This window comes from Tenrec ecaudatus, chromosome X (assembly GCF_050624435.1).
Source record: "Tenrec ecaudatus isolate mTenEca1 chromosome X, mTenEca1.hap1, whole genome shotgun sequence".
NCBI lineage: Eukaryota > Metazoa > Chordata > Mammalia > Afrosoricida > Tenrecidae > Tenrec > Tenrec ecaudatus.
Genome location: NC_134548.1, coordinates 15,175,786 through 15,198,412, shown reverse-complemented (window position 1 = coordinate 15,198,412; position 22,627 = coordinate 15,175,786). Strand labels below are relative to the sequence as shown.

General features: G+C 37.6%; 1 protein-coding gene across 1 annotated transcript in view; it reads right to left on the bottom strand.

Moving 5' to 3' along the window:
* PPEF1 (protein phosphatase with EF-hand domain 1) overlaps nucleotides 1–22,627 on the bottom strand; it is a 145,389-nt gene that overhangs the window by 65,399 nt on the left and 57,363 nt on the right. The window contains exons 5-6 of the mRNA XM_075538575.1: nucleotides 18,809–18,869; nucleotides 4,656–4,816 (exon numbers count right to left, since the gene is read on the bottom strand). Coding sequence (XP_075394690.1) covers nucleotides 4,656–4,816; nucleotides 18,809–18,869 — 222 coding nt within the window. The remainder of the gene's footprint in view (nucleotides 1–4,655; nucleotides 4,817–18,808; nucleotides 18,870–22,627) is intronic.

Genomic DNA, 22,627 nt, shown 5'->3' with positions numbered 1-22,627 from the left:
AGATTATCCTAAGGAAACCTGGATCCAAGAAAGAAAAAAGGGAAAGAAAACAGAATGAAAGAGAAGTGCAGTCTTTCTAGGAGGTATTTGCCTTATATTAGTTTGCCACCTAAGATGGAAACTAGGTGTTGCTTGGCTTGGCGATCTCACAAGGCAACCAGACAAGTTCCCAAGGAAGGCCTAAGTCAGGCATCCAGGTATGGCTCCAACATTTGATATACAGACTTGGGAATTCACAGACCAACAAGGACATTTATCTAAAAGTCTCACAAGAAATCATTCCACACCCACATAAAACTTTTGTATTATCTCCTACTTATGACTATTCATCTCATTGCTCCTCCAGTTATGATTGTAGATGAGATCATTGTTTTGTACAGATTTACTCTGAGCCTCTTACATACAGACTTTTCTTAAAGCTAGCGTGTCCATCTCACTTTTTCTAATGATAAATTATCCAAATATGTAATCAAAATAAGAAAAATGCTACAGCAAGTACTCATGTAATTATCACATGGATTTAACAGGTGTTGCTACCATGTGAGGGGTCAGGACTCTTTTTGACTTGCACTGTCCAACCACATGAGACTACTGAACACTTGAAATGAGGCTAGTCCAAAGCAGGATATGCTGTGAGTACAAAGCGTGCAATAGATTTGAAAGACCTCAGTATCCAAAGAAAGAAGGTAGAATGTCTCGATAATAATTTTGAATAGGATTTCATATTGAAATAGTGGTTTTGATCATTTCACTTGTTTCTTTTAATCTTTTCAATATAACTACTAGAAAGTTTAAAATTATACATATGACTCACATATATATTTCTAATAGAAATGTTTTCTCTTAGACAGCACTAATTTAAATTACTGAAGACTGAGAGAGGAGTCAGTCATCTCTATATATGGTCCAGATACTGCTCTGGGAATGGATGTAGGGGTAGATGGAACATCTGATTTAAGATTTGAGAATTTTCGTTATTAAGTCATTAATTTTTTAAAAGACAGTAAACAGAATTTGAAACAATGCGAGGAAAGAAAAGGGCCCTTGAGTGATGATTAAGTGGGGAAAGGCTCCTATTTCCTCTCTAATACCTAATGGACTGCTAAGTATTTTCCCCAGAAAACAATCTAATCCTCAGCCCAATCAAAACTTGAATGTGAACTTTCCTTTAGCCACATTTTAAAGAAATAAACAAAACACTTTTGTACAGTGCTGTAGTTCAATTTGCACATTAAATATATTGATTCTCAATGCCGACTTTATGTCATCTTAACTTATTGTAGTTTTTCTCATTCCTTTGTAGTACTAATCAAAGCAATTACTGCTTGAAGATGCCATTTTGTTTGGGAAAGATATTCAAAGAACAAATATTCATTGAGAATATATCACAACAACAGAAAATTTCTGTGATTAAATAGCTTTTCTCAGTCCTGTTTAGATTGGCTAAAATCTCTTTGCTAATATTAATTCTTGCTTATCAGGCAATATTTCAATTGAGTTATAATTTCTGTTTTTACAACTATGATATTAAATACTCAAAATAATTAACCCAGATGCTGATGTCTACATTTCTAAATATATTAGATGAAAAATAACAAATATGTTCACATTAAAAATGTTGAAGAAAATAGAACTTTAAAGGATATTTCTTTTTTAAAACATTTAGTTTTTAAATGAAAAAAACTTTTTAGTGGAAATAAATATTTCAACAGTAAAAATTTTTTTATAACAATGGAAAATATATTTCACTCTTCTCCAGAATTCAGTCCCCCAATCCCTGTTCCTATGAACACTGTAAAGAATTCCTTCAGCAAGTGAGAGAGGGACCAGATGACATCCTGAAGTGCCCAGTCTTGAGGGCAACATACTGGCAGGGAGCAACAAACTAACAGAGAGGATGACGGGGCTGGACCCAAGCCAAGCTATGTTGACCCCTCACCAGAAGAATGTAATACAGAGGATAGCACTGAAGATATAGCCTGGAGAGAGTGGCATGTCTGTCCAGATCACACAAGTGTGAACTAAGAGGGAAAGAGAGAGAGCGAGAACCTCAGCATAGCCCACCAAGCCCAGAGGATGACATACCTTCTTAGAGTAGCCAATGCACAGAGAGGACCTTAGGGCCGGCCCCACCACTAGACATGACATTCCCTCACTGACCCATAGCACTACAGGGACAGCACTGGAGACACTGTGTAGTAAGTGTGCCTGGTCTGCCCCATGCATAGTGGGGTGAAACTAGAAGGGAATGCAACAGGGTAGCAAGGGGAGCAAAGTAACCAAGCCCCCAGGAATCTTGAAAATAGACTTCTGATTAGGGGGACAGAGCTTGGCACCTCATCAAACCTGACTGGAAAATACTCATAAGGGTCAGCAGACAGACCTGAAACTACCTATTGTTTTTTTGGTGTGTGCTTTTTTTATTTGCCCTATGTCTATTTATATAAGATAGGCAGGACAAACAATGGGACTGGCAGTCCCAGGAGGACATGGGAGAGGATAGGGTGGAGAGGGGGAACAGCTGTGAGCCAACAAACTCAGGGATGAGGGAACAACAAGAGTTCTAAAAGTGATGGTGAAGAGACCTGGCGGGGTTTGATCAAGTGCAATGTATCCAAGAGAAATCACTGAGAGCCAATGGAAGATGACCATGACAGTGGGACAGGAGGAAGGTGGAAGAAAATAGAGGAAAGAAGTAGGAGGCAAAAGATATTTATAGAGGTACAGCTATATTTATGTATATATGTAAATATATTAATTTATAATGAAAGGGATAGAGGCCAATGTACATATATATCTATATGTTAAGATAGCAGATGGATTTTGGGTCTCCCTAAACACAAGAACACTTTGTTCTAATAACCTGGCACTCTTTGATACTCACCTTCCAGACATGATCACTGAAAACAAAATGGGTACATAAGTAAATGTAGTGAAGGAAATGGATGGTGCCCTGCTATTAAAAGATATAGTGTTGGGCGTCTTAAAGGTTTAAAGTTAAACAAGTAGCCATCTAGCAGAGAAGCAAATAAGCCCACATGAAAGCAAACTACCCTGTGTCATCATGAGGTGGCCATGGGATCAGGTATCAAAATGATCCCCAAACAAACAATTATATCCAGGTGAATAAGGGGGGTTGGAGGGGAGCCCCAAAGGCCATCTGTAGACAATTGGATATCACCCACAGAAGGGTTACAAGGAAAGGACAATTCAACCAGGGTAGAATATAATTGATCAAGGATTCACGAGGTTGGGAGGTTGGGGGAGGGAAGGGAAAAAAGAGGAGTTGATACCAAGGGTTCAAGTAGAAAAAAAATGTTTTGAAAATGTTGATGGCATATGTATGAGCATCCTTAATACAATTGAATGATGTATTGTCACAAGATTTGTAAGAGACCCCCAATAAAATGATTAGTTTTTAAAAAAAATGCCTTCAACATCTTACTGAATTAGTTAATTGTGCCAACCTGACCAATAAACACATGGGTTAATTGAAGGGTGGAGGGATAAATGGCTCGGTGAGCCTCGCCTTTCTAGTTCTCGGGTCTCTTGCTTTCTGATGGTTGGACCAGGGTGCAGCTGCCTTAGCCAATTCCCTTCTTTAACTGGCAAGGCTCACTTCCTGCAAGACACTCCCGAGGAGAAGACACAAAGACCTACCCCGATGCAGCCCTGGGTGCTAGAGCACCCGTGTGGAGACCCTTGCCAGTGCCGAGATGTTTATATATTCATTGACTCGGCTTTCCTCCTGCAGTCAGCATCATTGCATCTGTTTTGTGGGATGGAGGAGGACTTTGTGGATTGGTGTTGGACATATGGGTTAATGCTGGACTTGTGGGCTTAGGCAGCACTGGGTTGCGATGTTTTCTTGATGCACACTTAGCCTTTACACAAAACTCTCTTACAAATGAGTTTCTGTGGGTTTGTTTCTCTAGAGTACCCAGACTAACACACTTACCAAAAGAAAATTCTATTCATTTGCAAGAATATATACATTCACATAACTACATCTAAATATGAAAACAGATGTCTAAATATACAATCCCTTGAGCAAAATGTGGTCCATCCATACAATGGACTATTATTCAATGATAAAAAGTAATGAAGTATTTATATATGTGGCAATGTGAATGAACCTGGAAAACATTATGCCAAGTTAAAGAATCTAGACACAAAAGGCCACATACTATATAACTCTACTTACAGGGAATGTCCAGAAGAAAATATTTAGAAATATTTAGAGATAGAAAGTAGATTTGTGGTTGCCCGATGCTGTAGGGGCGAGGGAGGGAATAAAGAAGGGACAATTAATGGCTAAGGGTTTTCTTTTGGGATCACGAAATGTTTCACAGTTAGATCGTGGTGATAGCTACTCAACCTTGAAAATATACGATAGAATGATATATTTCAGAATAGTGAATTTTATGGTATATATACTATATCTCAGAGAAAGAAGGAAGGAAGGAAGGGAGAAGGAAGGAAATAAAAGAGGAAATGATCAAGAGGAGACTTCTGTTTAATGATCAAAGCAAAGCAGATGGCAGCTCTCACTGTGAAACTTTGCTGCTATAATTATCTTCACTCATTCATTAAACAGATAGTCTTTGAGCACTTAACTATATATAAAAATCAGAGCAGTATCTGCTCCTACTTGCCTTTTGTTGCTTGAAGCCTTCAATAAGTAAATCAATATCTGTAAATGTGAGGGGAAATTGCAGTCGTGGCCCAGTATAGGACTCTGGGACATTTATCATCTTCACGTAATCCTCTCTATCCTTCTCCTGAAGGTCATTACAAAAAATTCGAGTCACTAATTCTGGAAAGGGAAATAAAGGGAGAAAAATCAATGTTCCCAAACTTAAAGTTAACAAGTATCTTCAAGATCTTGTGACACAGGACTGTGTTAAATGTTAAGAACATCAAGCTAATCCAAACACAACTATGAGAAATGGTGGGTTCTGACACCAGGAGGTGCATTCACATAGGATGCCATCGTCCCTTGCTATATTGACATTTTCCCAAAGCACTGATACCGTAGTTAGTGGGGAGGAGAAGGAAAAGTACAAAGAAAACTGAAGCTCTGATTCAAAAATTATTGCCCACTCTTACATCGCGGGTTTCTACAAATAGAGCTGAAAACATAGCAATGGGTTTCATTTGGCTCAAACGCCTGCTGATATTTGCAGGATCTACAGAAAATCAAACTGCAACAGTTATCCAATTTTCCCCGTTAAACACCTCAGAGGTTTTAACTTATCTGTAACTGATTTCCCTATTCACATAAAAACAAAATTTCTGACATGATTTTCTTTTTTTGTGGTAACAAAACAGATAAAGTCTAATGATAAACCACAGGTAGATATATAGATATACTCAAAGGGTCTCTCACAGAGGCATTTTCACAGAATGTCTTGCCTGTGTTACTCATTTGAGGGGGCAGACACCCTGAGTCCTTCTTGCTGGTTTGTCTAAAAAACAGAGATTTCAAACAGAAGGTTAGCCAATTCAGGTGGAGAAATATGAAAGGAGATGTAGTAGATTAATGTCAAGGATGAACTCAGTTCTTTATCCCGGCCTCTAGCCAGGTTCTTTCAAAAGTGATTTTGAAGTGACCTTCATCAAGTGTTTCTTTTCTCTCCCCATGAATCTGAGCAGGGCTTGTAACTTGTGCTGGCCCAAAGAATGTGGTGGGAATAACATGTACCAGTTCTAAGATTAGGCTTCATGAAGCCTTGCATACTTTCATGCTCTCTTGTCTTGGAACTGTGATGTCCAGGCTAGCCTACTGAGAGTCAGAGACCATGTGCAGCAGAACCAAGTGATCCTACTCAAGACCATTGTAGATCCCCAGACAGTAGGATATCCAGGTAAGCCTGCCAAATTGAGCAGATATGTTCAGATAATCTATAGACTTGTGATTTATTATTATATGCAGGAGGCTTGGTAGCACTGTGGTTACAAGCACTAGGCTGCTAACTGTGCTAAGGTTAGTGGTTCAAACCCACTAGTGGCACCACTGGAGGAAGAGGTGGTAGTCTGCTTCTATAAAGATTGACAACCTTGGAAACCATATGGGGCAGTTCTACCCTATCCTATAGGGTCGCTATGAGTTATATTTTACTCACCAACAGTCAGTTTAGGTTTTGGTTTATTAATATATGCCACTGAGGTGTTGTAGTTGTATAATGCACAGCTTTATTGTGGTAATGGAAATCGGACACAGGGAATGATGGACATACTTTTTAACTCCTTATCACTGAATTGCTAGCAACGCCATTAATCAAAGTTCTCTGGAAACAGTTTCTATCTTTTTTTAAACAGAGTTGGTATGTGTGGAAGCTATGATATTAGTAAATAGGAACAGAACACATTATTTCATGATCTAGTTATCATAGGTTGCCATTAAGAACTAAAAAACAAAACCCCTATAAAGTAGGCCATGATATTTGGTCATTTTAAAATGTTTTCTAACTTGTATACACCCAAATTTTGGGGGGATGTAGTTGAAAGACGTTTGGTTGATAGGAAGTTTAATTTAGTTCAATTTAGGTGTAATAATGTCTGCTTTCCATGTTGTTCAGCAGTGGTCATTTTTCTCATTTGGATTTGGTTAGAAATTTAAGAATAACTCAGTCCCATTTATGCTTGAAAACTAGAAATGCAGAGTATCTTCATAAATCTAATTAAAGATTTCAATGTTTATGTTCTCCATTCCATCTCCCTGGTCTACCCTTTTTCTTTCCTTGGATAATTTCATCTTATACTTGAAAATTCAGCAACCCCTGCCCAAGTTGAACCCCAAACTACATCTTTATACTGGTGTCACAATGATATGGATAATGATGAAAGTACATACTTATTGAATGCTTACTATGTGCCAGGCACTCTTATATGTTATTTGTTGTTGTGGAGTTGGTTCAGACCCATAGTGATTCTGTATATAACAGAATAAAATGCTGCCTCATCCTGTACCAGCCTCATAATCATTGCTATTTTTAGCCCATTGTTGCAGCCATTCTTTTAATCCATCTATGCTCTTTACATGTTTATATATATAAACATATACATATGTAATATTCAAGCTATTATATAAAGTAAATATTATTATCTTCATCTACAAAAGAGGAACATGGGGCACAGCATGCAAGTGATAGATATGGACCTCAATCCTAGAAAAGCTGCCTCCACGGTTCCAATGACAATTACATATAATACGATTACTATATGAGACTATGTAGCTGTCATATAAAGTATTATTTATATACTTTTAACTAATTTCTTGAGTGATCCCAACCATGTGAAGTATGCACATAAAATGAAATTTACTTCCCCAGCTATTGCTTTCACCTGATGACATTCCCTTTTCCACTGGCCAATTGAAACATCAAACCAGGCTCATCACTTCCAGTTATGAAAAATCAGTCTGGCTATTTAAGAATGAAATAAAATATTATCTGTTTTTCTCTAAACCAGAAGCTCATACTTCTATTGACCTGATAAAATAATCCTTGATTCATTACATATTTAAAATAGGATGAACTGTACCTTTTTTGGGGGGTGGGGGTGGTACATCTTATCTTTAGTATTATGTACTACAAACAATGTTGCAACAGGTAATTTGCTGATGTTATTCTCCGATGTTCACTTGCAGCTGATCAAGTTTTATGAATCACTGTCCAAAACACTGTCATAAAAATTGTTTTCTAAGGGGGTGATAGGATACCTCGGACAGGGCAAGACATGACAAAATAAAAATTTATAAATTATCAAGCATTCATGAGGGAGGGGAGAGCGGGTAGGGAGGGGGAAAATGAGGAGCTGATGCCAGGGGCTTACGTGGAGAGCAAATGTTTTGAGAATGATGAGGGTAACGAATGTACAAATGTGCTTTACACAATTGATGTATGTATGGATTGTGATAAGAGTTGTATGAGCCCACAATAAAGTGATTTCAAAAATTGTTTTCTAAACTAAAGGCTTCAGTTATTTGAAAATATGGATTCTAATGTTGATCCCTTTGCGAAAGTCAATAGGCAGATTTGAGGAGCAGTGAGATGGTACCATGAAATATATAAAGAATAAAAGAAAAGAACCATGTGGAAAGCTCTCAGTAGCTTTAAAAATAAAAAATCCACCCTTATTCCCGGAGATAATCTAGAGATATTAGAGCTTTCCACAAGTGGAGTTATTACTGAAAGTGGCAATGTGTCAAAATCATCCAACTCTTCTTCCATGGTCGGATTTAATTTTAATGATTTGTGTATTCTTATGTATGTACATATGTTAAAATATATCTGTAACCTTATATGTAATGTTCCCAACCCTCAAAGACAAAGAGTGGATATTTTAAGATACTGATAATAAAAACAATAATAATGAATACGCAGAAGTTAGAGCTGACTTACAGCAGACGTCAGGGACTATATTTGAAAAAGCACCATTTTCCTACTTCAATTCTTAGTCACAACTTAGTCAATATGAAATACCAGTCAACATCAAGTTATAATCCTTCAACTGGCTTTGCCACATAAAAAAGAATAACAGATAGCCTCTTCCGGTACATAATGCTTGTCATGTATTAAAACAATCAAAAGTTTTAACATTCTATTGCATGTACTACTCTTGTGGACTGTAATTATGATTAATAATAATAGCTTAATGAATGCAAACAACATGTAAAGCTTTGTGCAATGTGCAATTAGAATTTATCCTTACCTATTTGGTTTACCATTCTGTCAGCATGAATCTAAACTAATTAAATATAATATAATCCTGAATTAAACCAAATGATAGCTTTTTGCAAGTTGTTCTAAAGAAAATACCTTAAAAAATACCCCTACACAGTCTTTTCTTTTACCCAGTCTGGCTGTAAAATCTGGACACGGAAAACTTTTAAGCCCTTAATTAAAACACACACACACACACACACACACACACACAATTTCTGCTTCTACCACCCACATATCATTTTGAAAACAAGCTTCAGCTATTGCTTGAAAAAGAACAGCAACAATGGAGCTATATATAATAATTATTTCATCTCTCAATTATGAATCTGGATCAAACCCATTGATGTCCATTGATGTCCTCCAATAGATGCCAAAAATGAAATTTCATAAAATCCAACTGTTTTTTAGGGTACTTACTTAATATAATAAAATATTTAAATCAACATAGGTGGTTGTTGTTTTCATTAACTCCAAAAGAAAGCAAGCTGTTCACTTTCATTGTTTCCCTTTAATATTGTTCTTACATTTCTGGCCAATGCAATAGGATGTGGAACTAAAACAAGAACAGTAACTACTGCAAGTCGAATCTAATAAAAAATGACCCAATATAGGGTTTCAGAGATTATAGATCTTTTCTTCCCTTGGAGCAGCCGGTGGGTTTGAATCACTGACCAGGTACCCAAAGCGCTATCAGGGCTCTTTAACTATTGGATAGAAAGATAAAAATGGAGTTGCTTGTGGCTAATGCAATTGAATACCTATACTCAAAAAATATCCAAATCTTCCTGAATTAATAACAAAATTAAATAAAATACAGAACTTAATCATACTGGATTTGGATCCCAGACTTATCACTAACGAGATGACACTTTTGGTATGTTATCCTTCAAGTGTCAGCCTCCTTATCTGCCAAATGAGATGCTAATAATCCAGATCCCATTGATCTGTCATAAACACTAAATGAAGCAATGTATTTAAAGCACTTAAAACATGGCACATGCTAACATTTAATAAATATCAACAGTAATGCTATCAGCCATAATACTAATTTTATTATTTTTCAATAAAACTACAATATGATCCCATGTGACACAAATGATTTGTGCTTGACTTCTAACCTAAAGATTGACTGTTCAAACCTATCCAGCGGAAGAACAGCAGGGCAATATGCTTTCATTAAGATTGATTCCCCAAACCTTTTACTCTATAACATGAGTTGAAATCTACTTGAGAACTACTAATAACAATAAAGTACAAGGGCAAGTCAAAGATGATGTTCTACATCCTACTTTGAGGAGTAGTGAGTATGGTCTTCAACTCATGAGTAGCCATTTAAGGTACAACTATTAGTCTCTCCCTGCCAGAAGGAAAGAAGAGGGATGGAAATTGAAGATGCCATGGAAGCAATTAGTTCAATGGACTAATGGACCAATTGAACAGCAGTCCCCACAACCTTGAGAACCTGGTGCCTGGAACTACTGCTAATTGCTCTGAAAGGGATCACAGTAGAAGTTCCTGGTTAGAGTGGGAGAAAAATATAAAACAAAACTCAAAATCATAAAATATGCCAGGCTTACTAGTCAGATTAAAACCTTGTAGAACTCCTGAAATGGTGGCCCTTAGTCACCCTTTAAGTCTGGAGCCAAATTCACTCCTGTGGCTCAATTTTCAGTTGAACAATCAAAAAAGAAGAAAAATGGAAACCAGAAACACAGGGAGGAAGTAGGATGCATGCTGTTATATTGAAGATATTGCAATGAATTTGATGAGACAAAATGTTTATGGATTGTTCAATGTAAAAATGATGGTCTACCCTGTAAACCTTCACTCAATTCATAATTAAAAGTAAAAGAAAGAAAAGCATTGGTACTGGGGTTCCAGTTCATACATGCAAGAGTTTATTCCAAGCAAAATGTATTTAAGTATGCCTCTGTAATCAGGGTATGGCTGCAAACGTTCAGTACTACACTTTTCTTAGTATCGTAAAGGTGCCTTCCAAAAAGAATCAATCAAAGCACTGGCCTCCAAGGGTGTGTGTGTGTGTGTATGTGTGTGTGTGTGTGTGTGTCTGCTCATCCAATTTAAGACAAGGTCAGTTTCAGAAGTTCCAGAGACTGACTTTAGGGATGTCAAAGGGGGTAATCTTGATAGAGTTTCTCGAAGGACACAAGATGATCATTGGAGCTTATTAGAAAGAAGTATTAAGAAAACTGAAAGCTGCGTTGGTTAGGGGACAAAGCTAAGAACGCTGTGCCGAGGAATTTCTTGGCAATACAGTTCATCACTTTTTGAAGGTAGCAAGAACTGTTCTAGGTTAATTTCATTGGAAAACTTTACTCCATCCCTGATATTCTCCTTTCAAACGTTTTTTGTTCTCAAAACTCAAAGAATATTGAAAAGGAATGCAATTTGCAGATACTAAAACTGCTGTTTGGGTGTTGTGCAAATTGAGGAGCGCAGAATTCTTCGAGGATGGGTTAGAGAGAGGGAAATACTGCCTTCAGAAGAGTAGAGACCCCGGTGGAGGATGTGTTGAGAAACAGTAGCTTCACATATTGATATTGTTATTTAATAAAGGTTTCTATAATTTGTAGCTGAACTTTTTTTAATATGAATGGGAACTGACTAGAGGGCACCTAACCACCAACAACTATTTGAATTACCTTCTTAGAAAAGCACAGAATATACATACATTTTTTAATTGTTAAATATTAGTAACATTCAGTGGGAAGATCCCCCTGCTGCTGAGTAGACTCTGACTCACAACATCTCCACAGGACAGAGCACAGGGTTTCCAAAACTGTAAATCTCTTTAGAAGCAGACTGCCACATCTGTCTCCCTTAGAATGGTTGGTGCGTTCAAACTGCCAACCTTCAGATTAGCAGCTGAGCAATTAACTACTGCATCACCAGGGCTTCAAGTGGGAACAATAATTTATTTACTATAGCAACAGGAAGATTTACTACGTGTTCTAGAGTTGATGAAATATTAAACACCTGATCCAGTAGAATGTTTTCCATGATCTGGGAAGCAAAATAAGAATAGTCAAAATAAATAACACAAACTCTACTCACTCCCCAGCCCCTCCACTCTCTAAACCAACCTATGCCACTTTGGTAGGAGCTCTGGTGGCAGAGTGGCTATGTGTTGGTCTGCTAACTGCAAGGTCAATAGGTCTAATACATGGCGACTCTGCAGGATAAAATGAGGTTTTCTGTTTGGTAAAGATTTATAGCCCTGGAAACCCACAGGGCCACTGGGGACTTCTACTCTATCCTATACGATCGCTATGAGTAGGACTCAACTTGATGACAGTCAGTTCCGTTTTGGGTTATGGCACTGTCAGGCAAGTATTGGACTGCTAATCTTACTCTTTGGGAGTAAGATTTACAGCCTCAGAAACCCTATGCAGAGTCACTAGAAGTTGGAATCAACTCAATGGCCATGGAAATTTGATATGGCTGCTTTGGTTTCAACATGTAGGGGGAGGCCAAAGTGGAATGTATGTGGACTCTAAAGAATTAAAACCACTAATCTGGCACTGATACCTGGGAGTGTTAAATGACTTTTGAGCCTCAAAAAAATCACATATCACACATCACAGCACTTCAGTGAAAACACACCTAGTGAGGGTTGCCTAGAATCCTTCCACCAAAGAAAAAGATTCCCTAATTATCACAAATCAACCTAAAGTAATAATCTAGAGATCTTTTTCTGTTACCTATGTGATTTTAGGACTCTATAAGAAAGAGGTGTATGAGAGAACAGACAGCCCAGAAATATACTCTATTATATATTTTATGAGACTGACATGCTGCCTACTGCAATAAGGAGGCAGATATATTTTAAATGAATATATTATGAAGGAGGTACTACAAATCAGGAGGGAAAAATACACTATCAAATATATTCTGGTGTAGGAAAAGTTGGCTAACTCCTTAGAACTTTTCTTTCTAGCTCTGATTCGTAAATAATTCTCACCCTTTTTGCATGAATGTTTTCTTTTCTCATTTAATATACAACAGTCAAAGTTGATAAAGTGTTAAAATTTTAAGTAAAACACCCCATTTCTGAAAATCTAGAAACACAGGCATGGTGATAACATTTTAAATATTTTAGGGCTTTCTTAGTTTAAAAGCAATGGAAGAGTTGGTTTTAAAAGATATTTAGACATAATAAGAAAGCTATTTAAACTAATTAATGGATAAAATTTCCCAAGCTTGATGAAAAATATCAACTTGGATATCCAAGAAACTCAGCAATCTCTTAAAAAACAAACAAAGCTCACTGTCACCGAGTTGATTCCAACTCATAGTGACCCGATAGGGCAGAGTAGAATGGCTCCTTTGAGTCTGTGAGACTGTGACTCTATGAGTAGAAAGTTCCTTCTTTGTTTGGTGGTTTCAAACTGCTGCTCCTGTGGTTAGAAGCCCAACTCATAACCACTACACCACCAGGGCTCTGTTCAGCAAACCCTAAGCAGGCTAAATAAAAATAAAACCTCCCCTAGGCACAAGGGAGAAAAATGCTTTTCTAAAATTACTTGGATTATTTGGTTTTTTTCCCTACTTCCTTCAGGTGCTTCTATTATTCATTTGTAAGACACTTAGCTTCATTTTCCATAGTTTGAATTTCATTTTGAGATTGCGCACACATACTTTCCAGCTTTAATCATTTAGCTATCTTTATTGTGTATGTGAAATGTTATCAGGATGCTAGAGTCAGACTATACACAAGAGATTAAAAAAGAAGTGTCATACTGTTGCCTCATTACTTCTACTTCCCCTTCCCCCAGTTTTTCTGCCCTAGTCGTACACATTCCCTGTAGGAAAACAATGTGCTTAGTGTCTGGCTTATCTTTCTTGTATTATTTCTTGTACAAATGAGTAGGAATATGCATATTTTTCATAGCAAGTAAAGACTTCTTAAACAGAAAACACCATAAACCAGGAAGAACATCTGTACATCAAACGATACCATTTAAAGATAGGGTTGTGGGGAGGGAGGAGCCAAAGAGTGTGAGAAGGCATTTGCAACATACCTATGTAACAAAGATAGTTATTGAGAATGCTACAATATTTATTGAGTATTCCTACAAATTAATAAGAAATAGGCAGATGACCCAGTAGAAAAATAAATATAGGCCTGTTCAGCAATTCAACAAATGGATATAGATGCCAATAAACATGAAAACGTGAGCTACGTCACTGCTTATCTCTCTGCCATGCAGTTGATGCTGATTTATAGCAAACTTATAAGACAAGGTAAAGATGAACTTGTGAGTTTCTGAGACTGTAAACTCTTTATGGGAGTAGAAAGCCCTGTCTTTTTTCCACCGAGAGGCTGGTGGTTTCAAACTCTGGATCTTGCAGTATACAGCCTAACCTGTAACCACTATACCACCAGGGCTCTTCCTCATTGTTTATCAGTGGGATGTAAATTAAATTAAAAATATGGTACCATTACATACCTGCCAAAATGACTAAAATGTAACAGGCTGTCAAGTTCAAATGTTGTTGAAGATATGGAACAACTAAAAGTTTCATACACTGGTGGAAGTGTAAACTGCCACAACCATTTTTCAGAGCTCAGTATCCAATAAAACTGAATATGCATATCTGATATGCCTGAAATTCCACTCCTGAGTTTTGGTACATTGTTCAATAATAGCCTCTAATGAATCATGCCTCTTTGGGTCCAGATCCTTTCCCAGTGTAATGCTGGCATCTTTCCCATCCAAAAAATGGGTTTTTAACCCTTTTAAATCTGCAGCTAGCCTTGTGCTTTGCTTTGACCAATGGAATATACAGCCTCAGTGACTTAAAGATTTCTTGCAGTTTCTGCCTTTGCCATCTTGGGACCCAGCTGCTATGTCAAGAAACCCTGCTGCACAGATAGGCTACATGAACAGAACTGAGGAGTCCAAGTATTTAGAATCAGTTCAATAGGGCATAAAAAAGCCATCCTGACCAGCCCTGTTCAAATTTCTGACACACAGAATAACAAGCAAGGCAATAGCTCTTTTCTTAAGCCACCAAATTCGGTTAACTATGCAGTAATTGATAACTGGGAAATCAGTACATAGCAAAAGAAATGGGTACATGTGTTCATCAGAAAGAACAAGTACAAGAATGTGCATAGCAACACCATTTAAATTGCTCAATTGGAAACAACTCAAATGTCCATTAACAATAGAATGGATATATGATGGTATCTTTTAAAAATTGGAATACTAATCAGAAACAAGAATGGCCAAATTCTGACAACATGGATGACTCTGACAATTATAAAATTGAGCCAAAGAAGCCAGACTCGAAAGGGATATACATTATATGCCTCACATTATACAAAGAAGCTCAAACACAAGTAAAATTAGCCTAAGGTGCGTTGTGTTGTTATTGTTGTTGGGTGCCATTGAGTCTATTTCAACTCACAGTGACTACATGTGACAGAGTAAGATTTCCATAAAATATTTTTCCTTAAGATTTTCTACGTTGAAATTTTTATGGAAAGGAAATCTGGTGGCACTGCTGAGTAATTGTTGGACTTCTAACCTCAAGTCAGAGGTTCAAATTCACTAACCACTCCATTTGAGAAAGAGATTTACAGCCCCAGACACCGTATATAGGGTCACTATGGGTCAGAATAACCTTGATGGCACTGGGTTTTCATCTTTATGGAAGCAGATTACCAGGTCTCTATCCTTCAGATAAGCTGTTGATAGATGCCATCAAGTTAGCTCTGATTCATAGTGACCCCATGTACCACAGAATGAAACACTAAACGGTCCTGCCCCATCCTCTTCCACAATTATTCCTAGGCCTGACACTGATGCAGCAACTGTATCAATCCATCTTGTCAAGGGCCTTTCTGATTTTTGTTGCCACTCCATTTTACGAAACATGATCTTCTTCTCCAGCGACTGGTCTCTCCTGACAACATGTCCAAAGTATGTAAGAAGTCTTGCCATCCTTGCCTCTAAGGAGTACTCTAGTCTTACTTTTTCTAATACAGATCGGTTTTTTTCTTTTAGCCGTCCATGGTAATTTCAATATTCTTTTCCAGCACCATAATTCAAATGCATTGATTATTCTACAGTCTTCCTTGTTCAGTGTCCAACTTTCACATGCATATGATGCAATAGAGAACACCATGGCTTGAGTCAGTCGCACCTTAATCCTCAAAATTGTTGTCTTGTGCATCAGATTTACCTAATGCAATACATCTTTTGATCTCTTGACTACTGCTTCCTTGAGAATTGATTTTAGATCCAAGTTAGACAAAATCTTTGACAATTTCACCCTTTTCTCCATTTATCATGATGTTACTTATGATCCAGTTGTGAGGATTTGGGTCTTCCTTACATTGAGTTGTAATTCATACCAAAGGCTATAATCCTTGATCTTCATCAGCAAGTGCTTCAATTCCTCCTCACTTTCAGCAAGGAAGGTTGTGTCATCTGCATATGTCAGGTTGTTATTAAGCCTTCCTCCAGTCCTTATGCTGAAGTCGTCTTCATATAATCCAGCGGCTCAGCATGTAGATTGAACAAGTATGGTGAGAGAATACAACACTGATGAACACCTTTCCTGATTTAAAACCATGCAGCATTCCCTTTTCCCTTGTTATATTCGCACAACTGCCTCTTGATCCATGTACAAGTACCGAATGAGCACAATCGAGTGTTCTAGAATTCCCATTCGTCTCAAGGTTACCAAGAGTTTATTATGGTCCATGCAGTCAAATGTCTTTGCATAGTCAATGAAACACAGGCAAATAATCTTTCTAGTATTCTCTGCTTTCAGCCAAGATCCATCTGACATCAGCAATGTTATCCCTTGTTCCACATCCTTTTCTGAATCTGGCCTAAACCTCTGGCAGTTCTCTGTCAAAATATTACTGCAACGATTATTGCATGATCTAAAGCAAATTTTAATTGTGTGTGATATCAGTACTATCATTCTCTATTTTGAGCATTCTGTTTGGTCGCCTTTGGAATGGGAACAAGTATGGATCTCGTACAGTCAGTTGGCCAAGTTGTCTTCCAAATTTCAGAGTAGTTGGGTGGGTTCAAACACTCACCTTTCAGAAGTCAGAAAACTAATTAGGCAAGTGGAGGTGCTGGGTAGTGACTAGAAGGGGAAAGGAAAGGACTTCTGTGGCTAGGATGACATTTCATCCTTGTTCCCGGGGAAAGTCACATGACTGTGTTTACTCAGGGAAAACTTGTTGAGCATACACTTATGACTTGTGTACTTTTCTATAATGGATGTCATACTCCAAGAAACAGTTTACATAAAAAGATAAAACCACAATCCCCTACTTTGATAAACATATTTAAAAAAATACTTTTAAGTCATCTGTAGGAATTTTTTTTATATGTGTATTATTTAAAATCTAGAGTCTGAGTAAATAGCTCTGGGCTAGAACCCAGCCATCTGTGGCTATGACACTCCCTAAGTGATTCTGATGCACAGTCTGGATGGAAATATTAGGTCATTAGCAGAAAGAGTGCTGTTTCATTTCATCATTTCCACCAAAAATATTCTTGCCAAAAAACATGAAGCACAAACAACTATTTTTCAAATTGCAATTATCTAAAAGAAAGAAAATGGCAATGTACCCACTTTCACCCACTCCCCATGCCTCAGGTTTGGCTATTACACCATTCAGAAAGCTTCTACAGATCATTAAAAGCTATAATTAGTTTTATGCATATGCACCTAGCTCAAATCATGCCATTAACACACCATTTTTCACCACATTGAAGGGCATTTATCATAGTATTTAAAATTTACTCATTGCAATCTATATTTTTATTAGAGCAAAACAATGGTTGGCTCAAATGAAAGTGAAATAAAATTTTAAGCCTAACATCTATCTTGGAGATAACAACAAACAGATCTTCATTTGCTGGAGAAATATAATTATTTGTGAATAATTATAATTTAAACTCATTTGTGAACCACATCTATGTTGTCTAACTTGGATTCAGAATGCAGGAGAGAGAAGGAGGGAGGGAAAGAGAAATAGAAAAAAGAGAGAGAGAAGGAGGAAGGGGAGGGAGGGAGACAGCAGGGTGATAATGGCCCTAAGTGTGTTAAGTGTGATATTCTCACCATCGCACCCCATCCCCCAATATGCTATATGAAATAGTTGAGATGTTTTGAGCACAAAAGTTTTGTGGATGAGGAATATTATCTTCTTTACTATACTACTGTTGTACATTAATACTCTATTTGGAGAAGGTATTCAATAAATGACCGCTAATGCGGTTTTTTGAAAAGTACGAATTTTAAGAAATCATTTATTGGGGGCTCTTATAGTTCTTATAACAAGCCATAAATCAACTGTATCAATCACGCTTGTGCACATGTTGTCATCATCATTTTCAATGTAGTTTCTTTCTTTTTGAGCCCCTGGTATCAGCTCCTCTTTCTTTCTTCCCCCCCCCCACCCTCCCAGCCTTGTGAACGCTTGATATATAAATTATTATTATTTTCATATCTTTCACTGTCTGCTGTCTCCATTTACCTCGGTTTCTGTTGTTTATCCCCCTGGGTGTGGGGGGCAAACTTTAAGCATTGAGATCTGATCTGTACCCCCTCTCTCCCCCTTCTCCCTGCACCTTCTCCCTACCCTCTTGGCATCCCTATTCCCATTATTGTTCCTGAGGGGTTTATCTGTCCTGGATTCCGTGTCGAGAGTTCTTATCTGTACCAATGTACATGCTTTGTAAGGTACATGATTTGTAAGGTAGAACTGGGGTCATGATAGTGGGGCTGGGGTGGGGGGGCATTAAAGAACTAGGGGAATGTTGTGTTTTTCTTCAGCGCTATACTGCACCCTGGCTGGCTCATAAATGAAAAGTGAGAACTTTATGCTGCCAGTTTCACCCGCATCATTCAGAAAGGGGAAAAATCAGTTGCACTGACCTCACCAGTTGTTCAGTGTCACATGGGGAAGCCAGGTGGGTCTTTTCCATTTTCTCAGGTTCTTTTGAATTTACATCACTTGATGAGGACAGCTTACTGTGTAATGACTCTATTTTTTCAAAAGACTGAACATTTCTACTTACCACGTTCTTTCTCATTTGCTTTTGCATAATTTTCCAACATGAAGGTAAAAAAGCTGGATAGCTGAACAAAATACAAATACAGTAATCAGTTAGTGTTCCACTACCAGTTACTGTCGCAAATGCTGAGTGCTCCCTCCCAGTTCCCTTCACACCCCCCCCCTCAATCTTGGACAGGTTGCTGCTACTGCTAATGGCTCCCCTCTCCCCTCCTCCAGAAAACTGCTCTTGGAAGTTGGAGACATCCCACCCAGAGTTGTATGGGCCATTTGTATCCCCTCCAGGTGGCTGCCCATAGCAATGCCTGACAAGGGCAAAGCTATAACAAGGCTAGCTATTTCCCTGCTGCCGCCCTATTATCACTCTCAGTGGGCTTGGGCTGAAGTCACCCTTCTCTAGAGACCACATTTTTGCCCAGCTTCCTGTCCTGCCCTGTCTTGCTTTCTGCATGCCCTTATAGGTTTCCCCTGAGAACTCTCAGAAAAGTTTTCACAGCAGTGGCTACATTTTGTTCTCTTCTTTTAGGTGGTGAGATTTTGAGTTGAGAGATACTCTCTTTTTTAAATTGTAAATAAGGTGGGAGTTTACATTTGCATCATCCATTTTATATTCAAGAGCTTCAACTAGTAATCATTCCTTGATTTCTCGCCCAATGCTTTCCCTTTCCTTCCTTGCTCTCCCTGCCTCTAGCCTCAAAAGTTGGTTCCCTTTGATATGAAGGCCTTTTTCTTGTGTGTCTTTTAAAATACTTATTTTCCTTATAACAGTGGTCTCATACAATGATCCATGGTTTCACTGATGCTTACTATTCCATTGTGTGTTTGTACCAGACTTTCTTTATGTAGTCTTCCGGTGGGCGTTTAGATTGTTTCCGTTTTCTTGCTATTGTGAACAGTACTCCAATGAACATGAGTGTGTTTGTGCTTGTTCATATTATGACTCTTACTTCTTTAGGATATATACCCAGGAGATGGATTGCTGGATCCTATGGAATCTCTTTGCTAGTTTTATTGAAATACAATTCATATATCTTACAATAGTTCTATCATATTTAAAAGATCTTTGCAATAATCACCACAATCAATTTTAGAACATTTCTTCTTTCTTGTACTCATTGTTGTTGACTCATTTCCCCCTCAACCTCCCCTTAGGAATCTCTATTTCCTAAGAAATTATTAATCCAGTAACTGTCTCTATAGATTCACTTATGCTGCATATTTCATATACAGAAAACCATAACAAAACAAAAACAAGAAACAAACAAAAAATTCAACAAGAATGAAAAAATTAAAAAGAGAAAAAAACTTCAATAGAAAGGATGGCAGAACATATTAAAAACCAGAACTTTAAAATGGGTCAAAGGGAGAGCAAATGAAAAAGTGTTACATTTTAACTTAACTGCCTCTGAGGTAATTGATTTTTATAATGCTCTCTATCTGAAAGCAAGGCTATTCCATGCCTGTACTATGGTCAGAGGGGATCCACCAAGGCCTTAATTCATGTGGGGACTCTGCCAATGGATTATGGGCTTCACTCTCATCCATAGCCTTCTGGGAACCAAATGTTCAGAAGATCCTACGGAATTTCTAGTCCCAGTTGTTTCAGGTAGCTCCATATCACTTTTCATCATTGTTGTACATATTCATAGTTTCCCCAACAGTGCATGAGGCTTCCAATCTCTCTTAATCTGCTTCGGCCATTATTATTTTCTGTTTTCCTTTTTCTTGTTGTTGTTGTTTAACTTGGCAGCCAATGTAGGTGTAAGGTGGTATCTTCTTGTTTTGATTTATATCTCTGAAGTGGCTAGTGATCATGAGCATTTTAAAAGGCTTACGATTTATATGATTTGAAGATAAACCAGAGTATCGATCATGAGCATTTTAAAAGATACTCTTAAGTGTTGATTATTTGGAAAATAAAAGAAGGAGGAATGTCAAGGGTAAGCCCACGCACATTCTTCTGACCATCATCTAGGTGCTGCCTCTGCCCTGCATGTCTACTACACACCTAACTTCTTCTTGAAGCCCTACCTCCCAGAAGAATGCATACTGAGGGACTTTCTCCATCTGTATGTTTTTTTTTAATTGTTGAAAGGTTTGCTCTTCACTGCCTTCCAGTCTGCCTCATAGTGACCCCAGAACTAAATGCTGCCCTGTCCCACACTTGCCGCCATGGTGGAATGAAGATCAGACAGTCGTGCTCTATAGACTTTTCATTGTCTACTTTCCACAAGTTCATCGCCCCACCTTTCTTCCTAGTCTGCTTTATCTGGAAGTTCAGCTGAAACCTAACAGATAAGTGGTGGCTCCACATTGGTGAGGGATCAAATCCCGGTCTCCTGTATGGAAGGTGAAAATTCTACCACTGAACCAACAGTGCTTCCATTAGGATAATCACCCTCATCCTCATCATAAATGACAGAGAATAGCAAATGCTGACAAGGTTGTGAAGAAATTCAAATCCTAATACATTCTGGGAGGAATGTAAAATTGTGCAATTGTTGTGGAAAACAGTTTGGCAGTTTCTCAAAAAGTTAAACACAGAACTCCTTGTGATCCAGCAATTCCAATCCTAGGTATATATCCAAGAAAACTTAAAGTATGTGTTCACACACACACACACACAATTTTACATAAATGTTTATAACAAAATTACCCATAACAGCCCCCAAAATGGAAACAATCCAAATGGTTTATCATCTGAGAAAAGGATAAACAAAATGTAGCCTATCCATACAATGGAGTACAATTCATGCTATGACAGAAGAAACTTGAAAACATTATGCTAAGTAAAAGAAACCAGACACAAGAGATTACATGCATACTTTATGACACCATTTATATGAAATATCCGGAAAAGGCAAATCCCTAAAGATAGAGAAGAGAGGAATGGTTACTTGGGGCTGGGAAAGAAGGAGTAGAGGAATGACTGCGAACAGGTACAGGGATTTGAGGGTGGGCAATGAAACTATTTAAAAATTGATTGTGGTGATAGCTGACAAACAGTGAATATGCTAAAAACAATGGACTTCTACAGAGGATTGAATGGTATGTGAAGTATAACTCAATAAAGCTATAAAAAATTCAAGAGAGAGTAAAGTCCCAATGGATTTATGTGTATCAAGTGTGTCACTTGAGAGGCTTACTCTGACTTTATATGTTTCTAACCAGAGGAAAGACTGTTTAAATATGTCTCTGCGACCAGAGGATGACTGCAGACAGGTTCCATCCATGACATAACATTTTTATAGCTGCAAAGAATAAATCTAGCTTTTTCTTTAATTGTTGAAATTTTGTTAATCATCTTTAGAAAGATGATCATATAAAAATTAAACATATGATTAAAAAATCTAAGAACAAATAGAAATAAAATTAATGTATTTATTAACACCCCACCACTCACCAATTCTACTCTTGTCCTACAAATAATTATGGTGAACAGTTTGCTGTGTTTCTTTTTCCAAACTTTTTCTATGTTTTTCTTTTGTGTATGATGACATAAGAGTCTACATAGGGGTCTACAAGTTGATTTTCTTCATTCACAATTCTATTGGAAACCTTCCCAAGATGATTTATTATTGAAAAACCCCTTTTATGTTCATTAGAATTCAAGTTACATTTATGTAGCCTTTTTGGAAGCTTTTAACAGGCCTTCCTTACCCACTTACATTTTCTTCTAGAATTTCCAAAGGTTTGTTCTCAGGAAATCCTTTCATTTTTCAATTTTCTAAAGTATTCTTTCATAAAGTAACAACTTTACTTCCTTTTTGGATATGTACTCAAGAACAGAAAAAGACCATTTTAATTAGCTAACTAGGCATCT